Source organism: Hibiscus syriacus, unplaced genomic scaffold (assembly GCF_006381635.1).
Source record: "Hibiscus syriacus cultivar Baekdansim isolate YM2019G1 unplaced genomic scaffold, ASM638163v2 tig00112517_pilon, whole genome shotgun sequence".
Classification (NCBI taxonomy): domain Eukaryota; kingdom Viridiplantae; phylum Streptophyta; class Magnoliopsida; order Malvales; family Malvaceae; genus Hibiscus; species Hibiscus syriacus.
The window spans coordinates 645334-656366 of NW_024063353.1; the positions used below are offsets into that span (position 1 = coordinate 645334).

The 11033-nt window shown below is 37.1% G+C and overlaps 1 protein-coding gene across 1 annotated transcript; it reads left to right on the top strand.

Moving 5' to 3' along the window:
- Positions 1 to 10299: 10299 nt before the first annotated feature.
- Positions 10300 to 10764, top strand: LOC120181181. The gene has a single exon (XM_039186366.1). It carries the CDS (start codon positions 10364 to 10366, stop codon positions 10505 to 10507), a length of 144 nt encoding a protein of 47 aa, XP_039042297.1. The 5' UTR covers positions 10300 to 10363; the 3' UTR covers positions 10508 to 10764.
- Positions 10765 to 11033: the final 269 nt, after the last annotated feature.

Below are 11033 nucleotides of genomic sequence, written 5' to 3' on the forward strand. Positions count from 1 at the left end.
ATGAACTTATCAGTGGCTTCAAGAAGGTATCAACAACTTGAGAGTTTTATAATTAAGCATGCAGGGACCTTTGTGCTTTATAATCCACAAGCAACGATTACACAGCCTGGAATCCCTGTTTTGCTCATAAATGTCGAACCAGTGTGATTCTCCATTCCACTGTATTTTGCAGAAAAACAAGGTGACTCCCCAGAGATGTGGGTGGAATTTGAACTCAAAGCGGTAGTGGTACGGTAGGACACGGACGCCGAGGTCGTCGTTCTTTGATTCGCAATGGATGTTGATATTCGTCCCGACGTGCACGTCGTTGTAGACTAATATATCCGCTTTGTGTAACAAGAAACCCGCATCGCTCGCAAAGAAAAGCAGCGTTAGAGACAACAACCAGCAGGCACTGTTTATCGACCGTGATTAATGTTTGCTTTTACAAAACAGAATAAAAGCTTATAAAACGACCGTGGTTCCTCTTGTGTTTTGTTGATTTCTTGAGTTTCTGGGTATGAAAGTAGCCACTAGGGTTTTTGTGATGCAGTAGAGAAAGATACGGGTGATCCGATATGCATTTGGTTATGGAGTTTGGAGAGGGTTTTACACAACAAAAGCCTTGGAGCATCGGTTTCCCTCTGTCCTCTCTTCAATTCTTTTTTGCTTTCCATGAACCTGGTATGAACCCCCTTTGAAGTGGAACTTCCTTCTCCTTTTTATTGGCACAGTCTGGAGCAAGTGTATTACCTAGTTAGTGGAGTTGTGGTTATGGACGTTGTGGGAGTAGTGGATGGAAGGGGAAAGCAATAGAGGTTCCCTCATTTTTGGGTAGTGGGTAGTTTGTTGGAAATGAGGGTTGAACATGTGGCCTACAAAATTAAAAAATAAAAATATTATTAACAATAATAATAATAACAATAATAAATAAATATATGATAAAATGTTTTTGTAGACCCGGACAAAAACGGGTGTCTACAGCTGCCCCTCTTTGCACATTTTTGTGTTAACAAGAATTGGGCAAAGACGAAAAAAGACAATTGGTTTTTGTCTGGTGTTCTCAAATGTGATTGAGCTTCCTGGAATTGGGCCTTTGTTTTCTTCTCGGTTTAAAGATTTCGGCTTGAAAATTCTTCCAGAAAGTAGTTCATCATTGTCATCGAGCTGAATGAAATCGAACTCGTCAGGTCTTTAGTTGACAGATAACCCTTCTAGCCTTGAGTTATGTTGTAAATGATGTGCCTTGGAGCTGAGCGTGGTCGAACTCGAAGGTTTTTGTTGGCAGATATCCCTTCTAGCCTTGAGTTATGCTATGAATGATGTGCCTTGGAGCTGAGCGTAGTCGAACTCGAAGGTCTTTGTGTTTCAAGAGAAATATTTTCAAAGGTTTTTTTCAAGAGAAACGATTTCAAAGGTTTTTTGTGTTTCAAGAGAAACGACTTCAAAGGATTTTTGTGTTTCAAGAGAAACTGTCTCCAGAGAGGCAAAATTTTGTTTCAAGAGAAAAATATTTAAAGATTGGTGTTTTAAGAGAAACTGTCTCAAGAGAGACAAAACTTCGTTTCAAGTGAAACTGTCTCAAGAGAGACAAAATTTGGTTCAAAAAGAAACTGTCTCAAGGGAGACAATGGTGAGCACGATTCCCTTCGTCATGAAGTTGAAATTGACTCTAGAATTGGAAAATTGTTTATTGACAACCAGCGGTCCCTTCGTCGTGAAGTTGAACTTGCGTTGTCTGGAGTCCAATATCCTTCGTTGTGAAGTTGAAATTGGCTCTGAAATTGAGAAGTTGTTTGTTGACAACCAGCGGTCCCTTCGTCGTGAAGTTAAACATGCGTTGTCAAGAGTCCAATATCCTTCGTTGTGAAGTTGAAATTGGCTCTGAAATTGGGAAGTTGTTGTTGACAACCAGCGGTCCCTTCGTCGTGAAGTTGAACTTGCGTTGTCTGGAGTCCAATATCTTTCGCTCTGAAGTTGAAATTGGCTCTGAAATTGGAAAGTTGTTGTTGACAACCAGCGGTCCCTTCGTCGTGAAGTTGAACTTGCGTTGTCTGGAGTCCAATATCCTTCGTTGTGAAGTTGAAATTGGCTCTGAATTTGAGAAGTTGTTTATTGACAACCAGCGGTCCCTTCATCGTGAAGTTGAACATACGTTGTCTGGAGTCCAATATCCTTCGCTGTGAAGTTGAAATTGGCTCTGAAATTGGGAAGTTTGTTGACAACCAGCGGTCCCTTCGTCGTGAAGTTGAACTTACGTTGTCTGGAGTCCAATATCCTTCGCTGTGAAGTTGAAATTGGCTCTGAAATTGGGAAGTTTGTTGACAACCAGCGGTCCCTTCGTCGTGAAGTTGAACTTACGTTGTCTGGAGTCCAATATCCTTCGCTGTGAAGTTGAAATTGGCTCTGAAATTGGGAAATGTTTATTGACAACCAGCGGTCCCTTCGTCGTGAAGTTGAACTTGCGTTGTCTGGAGTCCAATATCCTTCGTTGTGAAGTTGAAATTGGCTCTGAAATTGGGAAGTTGTTGACAACCAGCGGTCCCTTCGTCGTGAAGTTGAACTTGCGTTGTCTGGAGTCCAATATCCTTCGTTGTGAAGTTGAAATTGGCTCTGAAATTGGGAAATGTTTATTGACAACCAGCGGTCCCTTCGTCGTGAAGTTGAACTTGCGTTGTCTGGAGTCCAATATCCTCCGTTGTGAAGTTGAAATTGGCTCTGAAATTGAGAAGTTGTTTGTTGACAACCAGCGGTCCCTTTGTCGTGAAGTTGAACTTACGTTGTCTGGAGTCCAATATCCTTCGCTCTGAAGTTGAAATTGGCTCTGAAATTGGAAAGTTGTTGTTGACAACCAGCGGTCCCTTCGTCGTGAAGTTGAACTTGCGTTGTCTGGAGTCCAATATCCTTCGTTGAGAAGTTGAAATTTACTCTCGAGCAAATTGTGAGTTTGAGAGAAAATTTTCAATCTGTCGAGTTGGTCGAAGTATAGCTTCTTGCTGCCGAGCTAAGCAACCACCATCGTTCTTTAAAGACGCTTACGAATCAAGTATCCTTGACTCTAAAAGCTGCAAAAATCATGTATGCTAAAATGAGGAATGTGATGCACCTAAGTATGTCTAAGATGCATGCAACATGAATGAATTATATGTTATCTCTTCGTGCTTTGTCTGCCAATCTGGTCCATGGAATCGATCGTGCCCCATTTGCTTCTCGAGCTTGGGCTTTACAGACATTTCATATCTGAGATTGTTCTGTTTGAAAATGTTTTTCTCATTTTTCTTGTTTCAGGAGAGAAAATGATAAAAATGCTGTAAAATATTATTCGCAATTGAATCAAGTTATAAACGTGAGTTCAAAGAATATAAAAAGAATCAATAGCTCTTTTAACGTTTTCAGAGTTACAGCTCTTTGACAAATGTTCAAATGGATGGGTTGGCTTTAGCTTGACCTCCTTTCTAAGGTTTTGGAAAAAAAATGTCATTTTTTTAAATATCTTGACATGCTTTGGCACTTCAATTGGGTGCAGACAAAATGACGCAACTAGCATGATCACTTACTAGACCTTTTATTTCAGTCCTCTGAAATTTTCTATTTGTTCAAGCTTTGTAGGCTCCTCTAACAAAGGCAGTGCAAAAACATCGGTCTAAAAATGAAATTCTTGAGTGCTCGTGTGTAGTTGACTATAACAGGTGTTCCTTAACTCCCTTAGTCCATTTTACCGAAAATTTCTTGCTTAGATAAATTTGATTTAATTTGTCGTTATCTGACTAGCTGAATCCATAAAGCCGGGGCGTTTAACCAATTGCTTTAGAGGGACAACTTAATATTATAATTACTCTTATCAAGTTAACTGAAGGGTTCATCTCATCACAGAGTCTTCGGCCTGACAAGAGCAGTGGAGCAAACACCGAATTGCCAAGTGTCCGAGCAATGTCATGGTTTGAACGTAATCTACTCATAAGGCCAGGGCTTTCAAGTTTCCTCTATAACCAATTGCCTTAGCGGAATAGCTCAGTTTTTACGGATTTAATTTCTTAAGATTGTCAAGAAGAACCTGTCATAGTCTAGGTGTTTTTGAAAGTCAAGGAATCTCATCTTTAGAGTTCAATTTTCAAACAACTGACCTAAACTGGATTCACCTACTCGACTCTTTCATTTGTAAAGATCATCATCGTCATTGAACGTCCTAAATAAAAAGCATAGTAATGGTCATATGCAAATGATGCCCCATGTTGTTCGCACCTTATGAAAGGAAAAGGTTACATTGGTTAATTGTAAGAGCATGGTACGGTGTTTGAGTGTATATTCTGGGTAAGGTCAAGGTCCTTGTTTTAAAACATGTTACTTTGTCAAAGATCCGTAACTTTGAACCATTCACAGAGTTTCTTAATTCAAATGATATTCAAAGAATTGCAAGTTTGCAAATGTGATCCATTGCTTAACATCTTTAAAGTAACATAAATTTATTTAAAAGTCCTTATAAAAACTTGAGAAAAAAATTGAAAAAAACAAATTCAAACAAAATGTCTCAAATGATGAAATGGTCTTCCTCACTTGGATGCCCCCAAGTTGTTGAAGTCGATCCGATTCTTGTTACGTATTTTCTGTATGATTCTCTTGATTGTGGAGTAATTCTCGATAGTGCGCCCTGGGACTCCGCTGCAATGAGCGTTCTCATCATACTACCTGGGGTATGGGGCTTCATGGATTTCTCTGGATATGGTGACACCACATGTGCGTCGAACAACTGTTGGTAAAGCTCCTTATATGTCATAAGGTCGAAGTGTTCTCATTTTTTGATGAATCATGTGAAGATAGTTAATGTGAATGTAAAGAAATGAACAAAATGCAAAATGTTTAAATGCATGAAGCATGAAATGTCCGAGGCATTGATCCGAAAAATGTGCCTATTATTCTGAATAATCCTTATTGGGGACAAAAATGTTACGTCTGAAGAGACAAAAAACTTTTTGATGGTATAGATCCCGCACAGCCTCTGGCAAGTTGATTCGTCTTCCGCTTCTTAACCGGTTGAATATCCTGTCGAACCGTTCCAGCTCCTTTGGCTAAACTTGTGCGGGTGACGAGTTGCTTGCCCCAAAAAAAGGTCTCGAATGACTGCATCTCCGGCCTTCACTCTATGCCGAGCTCGTTCCAAACGAAAGTGTCTTTGGATCATTCCATCCGAAGTTTGTCGACTTGTTTTTGGAATTCATCAATAATGGTCTCTAGCTTAGCTAGGGTTTCACCATCTTATTCTCGTAATTTTCGAAAGGATTCTCCGGGTCAATAACCATTTCCTCGTCTTGCCCCTGCAACATTTGCCTCTAAGTATTCTTTAATCCCGGTTGGACTTCTGAGCTTTTTATCTCGTTGTATTATAACCCCTTTGTCCATTAATGTAGATTATTTACGTTTTAACAAACACATTTTTGGTGGATCAACACCTCGTTTTAATGATGCGAATGATCAAAAAAAAATGCAAAAGAACAGAAAATGAAAGGAGAAAAAAAATTAGTGAGATAAGGATAATAAAAAAAATGAAAATGAAAAGTCCTGCCCCACATGATATCTACCCCACATGCTTTAATTCTTACCCGGACATGATCTCTATCCCGCATGCTAATTTCAAACAAATCCTAACCGCATATTTGTCTAGTTCGCATGCTTTTGAGCAGAAAATAAAGTAGGAAATAAAATAGCCTAAGGTTTGGAATGAGGTTTTGGGGTGGGCTCTAATTCCCTGCACTCTCCCGGTTTAGGTTCTAAAAAGGTACTCGAATTCTCCTTGCTGGTGTCCCCTTGGGCTTGCCAGACCCTTAGTCCTAAGCCCATTACAAGCTTATGTGGACTAAGTTAAACTCGAGAGGAAACATTCCCTTATGCCCGCACGGTGAATAAATTCACACGAAGACATAAGATATATGAATCCCGAAGGCTACTTGCTAGGCATATGCGGTGAATAAATTCACACGAATGCATCGCTTTCACCCCCACTTAAAAGGGTTTGGAGCTCGGGTATAGAGCCAAAGATGAAAAAATTTAAAAAATCTGAAATCATTGAACAAACGTTAGTACAACTATTTACTTGAAGGATAATCAAAGGTAAATAAATGGAATCGAATAAATAAGTTAAAATTTAAATTTACAATTTTTCACATAAAAAGACAACCGAAAAATTAATTTCGGCCTGACTCACTTACCGGTCCCCAGCGGAGTCGCCAAGCTGTCGTAACCGTCTCTTGGTTGGGCCCCGGGATTGGGCTTCGACTTAGGGAAATGGATTGGAGTCGCCACCGACCACTTTAAAACGAATTTAGGTGGGCCGGATACCATCTTTCCTGATCTGCATTTTTACCATAAATGTGTCGGGTTCGGGAGTCGGTTACGGTCAAGGAAGGATTAGCACCCTTGAACCGCCCTTTCGGTACCAATTAATTTGTCGGTTGTCTTTAATTGCGAAAATTGAAATTTAAATTTAAAACGTTCGATTCAGATTACTTACCTTTGATTGGTTGAAAAATATCCCTAAAGTTAGATTATATTATAAAATAAAAACAAATATAAAAAAAAGAAAAAAATATTAATATAATAATAATAATAATAATAATAATAAAATAGATAACAAAGAAAAATAAAAGATAGTAAAAAAGAAAATAATAAAAAAAAATAGATAAAAAATAAATAAAGAAAATGACCAAAATGAATGATATTTAAAGATGGCATGACTAAAGCATAGATTAACCCTTAGAAAGTCCAAAACACACCAATTTACACACAAACACACGTCAATTAGCTTATAGGTCCCATTTAAAATATATTTAACGTGGTTTTACCACCAATATTTGCCTTCACAGTAGTAATAACAATCACCACATACTTGAGGTACCTTTGAACCCCACCATATATGCATGTATTCTTATCTTTGATAATGCACCAAACTTGGCAGCTTCTTGTTGTATCTGAACGCAAAAAGCATCACCACACGCTTGGCTTTCGTGTTCTTAATATAAACAAACAAATGCGTGACGAAAGCAAGCAACAATCCCACGATTGAATATAGAAAACCCACGTTGAATCCTTTCGCTCCGAGCTGCATCCCCGATCTGAAACACTGAAAAAACAAATAAAAAAAAGGTACCGGAAAGCCAAATGGTGAGTTCAGTTCTTGACTCGGCGAACTCGGCCATAGACTCAGATAATCGAGAGAAATCGCCCTGGTTTATCTGTTCGGAGTCATCCTTCAAAGATTTGGCATTGGGGCCGACGAGGCGGATGTGGAGGAGGGAGCTGATGTCGAAGAGGTGGAAAGAGGATTGGGATTCGCGGAACTCGATGTCGGCAAAGAAGAGTTTGGTGTTGGAGTTGTTGTGGTTGGTGATGAACTTATCAGTGGCTTCAAGAAGGTATCAACAACTTGAGAGTTTTATAATTAAGCATGCAGGGACCTTTGTGCTTTATAATCCACAAGCAACGATTACACAGCCTGGAATCCCTGTTTTGCTCATAAATGTCGAACCAGTGTGATTCTCCATTCCACTGTATTTTGCAGAAAAACAAGGTGACTCCTCAGAGATGTGGGTGGAATTTGAACTCAAAGCGGTAGTGGTACGGTAGGACACGGACGCCGAGGTCGTCGTTCTTTGATTCGCAATGGATGTTGATATTCGTCCCGACGTGCACGTCGTTGTAGACTAATATATCCGCTTTGTGTAACAAGAAACCCGCATCGCTCGCAAAGAAAAGCAGCGTTAGAGACAACAACCAGCAGGCACTGTTTATCGACCGTGATTAATGTTTGCTTTTACAAAACAGAATAAAAGCTTATAAAACGACCGTGGTTCCTCTTGTGTTTTGTTGATTTCTTGAGTTTCTGGGTATGAAAGTAGCCACTAGGGTTTTTGTGATGCAGTAGAGAAAGATACGGGTGATCCGATATGCATTTGGTTATGGAGTTTGGAGAGGGTTTTACACAACAAAAGCCTTGGAGCATCGGTTTCCCTCTGTCCTCTCTTCAATTCTTTTTTGCTTTCTATGAACCTGGTATGAACCCCCTTTGAAGTGGAACTTCCTTCTCCTTTTTATTGGCACGGTCTGGAGCAAGTGTATTACCTAGTTAGTGGAGTTGTGGTTATGGACGTTGTGGGAGTAGTGGATGGAAGGGGAAAGCAATAGAGGTTCCCTCATTTTTGGGTAGTGGGTAGTTTGTTGGAAATGAGGGTTGAACATGTGGCCTACAAAATTAAAAAATAAAAATATTATTAACAATAATAATAATAACAATAATAAATAAATATATGATAAAATGTTTTTGTAGACCCGGACAAAAACGGGTGTCTACAATAGAGAATTAATCCTCTTGAAATTCTCGATCATTTGGTATAAAAATTACATGGAAATCATGCTTAAATGATGATATTAGAGATTAGGATTTTCTGAAGGACGTGTTTTACTTTACCTTAATTGTATTACTGCCTAACTAAGTTTTACTTAGCGCATGATGATTTTCATGTGTATGTTCGAATAAAGAAAAGGACGTGAGGTGAGGAGCTTTTCGAGCATCTTTTGGAAATCTAACCTACCGACTGTACCAGTAAGACATCCTATTATTTACTTATTAATGACATGTACATTATATTTGTTGGTTTACTTTATCGGATTTATTTTTTATGGGTCTGTAATAGTAAACTAAGACTATTTTAATTTTAGCTATTTTTAGTTATAATCGTATTTATGAATAAATAATATAAATATTATGTTTTAAATGGTTTTTAAATTAAATAGTATTTATGCAGTTTTATATAGTTATGAAACAACAATGAACTCCCTTATTGCTGCGTAAAATCATATTTGTTTTGAATGATAAATTATTATTTTATGAATATACAAGCTTAACAAAATAGATTAAACCATGTTATATGAAATTTGTTTATTTGTTGTTCATATTTTAGGGAATTAAATAAAAAGATTTATATTTGATCAATAATTTTATTTAACTTAATGAAAAGTGCTTGGAGAAAAACTTAATGAAAAGTTTTTTTTAAAGTTATTGTTTTGAAAGAAATTACAATTAATCAATAAAATGTAAACAAATGATAATCAATAATATTATATAATTACAACTATGATAATCATTACAATTAGAGATGGTAAAAAATATGTATTTGATGAGTTTCGATTTAATTCAATTTAATAAGATTAATTTTCTATAAATTTAATATTTTGAATAGAATAGATTTTTTAAACAAGATCAAATGTTTGAAAATTAAAGAGAACTGCTAGCCCAATCCTACAATAATTACAAAACAATCCTAAACGTATTTATATATTATTAGTTATGATTTGATAAAAATATATTCAAATGAATTAGCCTATGCAGTGTAAGAATTATAAGAAATATTTTAATTATTTATTATATTTAATAATTAATAGTATTAATTATTATTATATTTATTTATTATATTTATTTGTTATTAATTTCAATTTGAAAGATACTCGCATACTGCAGGTCGCGAGTTTCATCATAAATCTCGCGATATTTTAGTTCTCAGGCTACCTCGTGCTTCGTAATGCGCTATATCATTTTATCTAATTCTTTTATTGGCTTACCTGGAAAGTTCGCTTACGTCATATGTATCACACGTGTTAGAAGGTACGAGGATTTAACATGTTTGCAGGTTGCGAGGATATCCTAAATGGACGATTTTGGGGTTATTCTTCTAAATAATTTCTAGAAGACCCTATTTCTTTAAATAATTATTTATTTGAAGTTTTTAATATAAATTGTCGATAGATCAAGCTGATTGATGGGAACAATTGTCTTGAAAACAATACTTTCTTTAATAATTAAAACCATTTAATGAGTTTAAGTTTTATAAATTTATATCCGGCATAAAATTTTACGATATGCTTTATCATTTAAATTTTTTATGTATTTTTTTATTAAAAATCTATTTTTATCATATAAATTTTATAAATTTAAATTTATCTCTTTTAAATTTAAAAATTTAAATTTATCTCTTTTAAATTTTAAAAATTTAAATTTATCTATTACATAAAATTTTGTGTCCATCGTTAATGTTCTAACAAACCTACATAACTGAGAATATAAAATGGAGAATGGGATGGATTCCCAAAGTGAGAGGGGGGACCGGTGGGGTCGGAGAGGAATTGTCGGGTGGGTTAGAGGGCAGTGCACGTTGTCCTTTCGTGCCCATCGCTGGGACTTTACTAGACCAATGTTAAAGGCAGGACCACGCCCACCGCCCCATCTTTCCTCCCTATAAGAACCCCCCCCCCCCCCACACACACACACTAAATCTGCTCCACTTCACTTGTTCATTTTCCATCTCCATTTCATATTTAATCATCAAAAGGAACAAAGATGAAGATGAGCAGTGCGACCATGAGATCCTCTAAGAGAAGGCTATCATCAAGCAGAGGCGTTGGAGGTGTTCTCCGAGAGCAAAGGGCTAAGCTTTATATTATACGAAGATGCGTTGTCATGCTCCTTTGCTGGCATGATTGAACCCCCACTCCTTCTACCTACTAGCCATGTAGGATCTGTGGGGCCTTTTTTTTCTTCCTTCTTCTTCTGCGTCTTGTTTCGGTGGGGGTGTAAATACTGGCGGCGGTCGGCGGATGTTATCGAAGAGTGAAAAAAAAGGGAACAATTTTTGTATGCATTGGCCTTTTGGCCTAGATATAATTAGATAGCTTGAATCGAAGTCCTTAATATTACTTTATTATTTAGCAGAAGGGGCGTTTTTTTTCCTTTCTTTTTTACATCTGCTGGTTTCTGTGATGAATTACTTCATATGCTCACAGGCTTACCCTAATCAACACCATGAGTGCTTGTATATTTCAACAATTTCTCTTTGAATCACAGTTTTGATGGGGTCAAAGCAACTGATATTTAACTTCATCATTTTTGGTTTGGATTAAGTGAAGTAGAAGTGGAGAGATTCATAAGCTCCCCAGTATTTCAAAACTGGAATGCAACTAGAAACATAGATTACAAGTTGATTACAAATGGAAATGTCCACGGGGCTAAG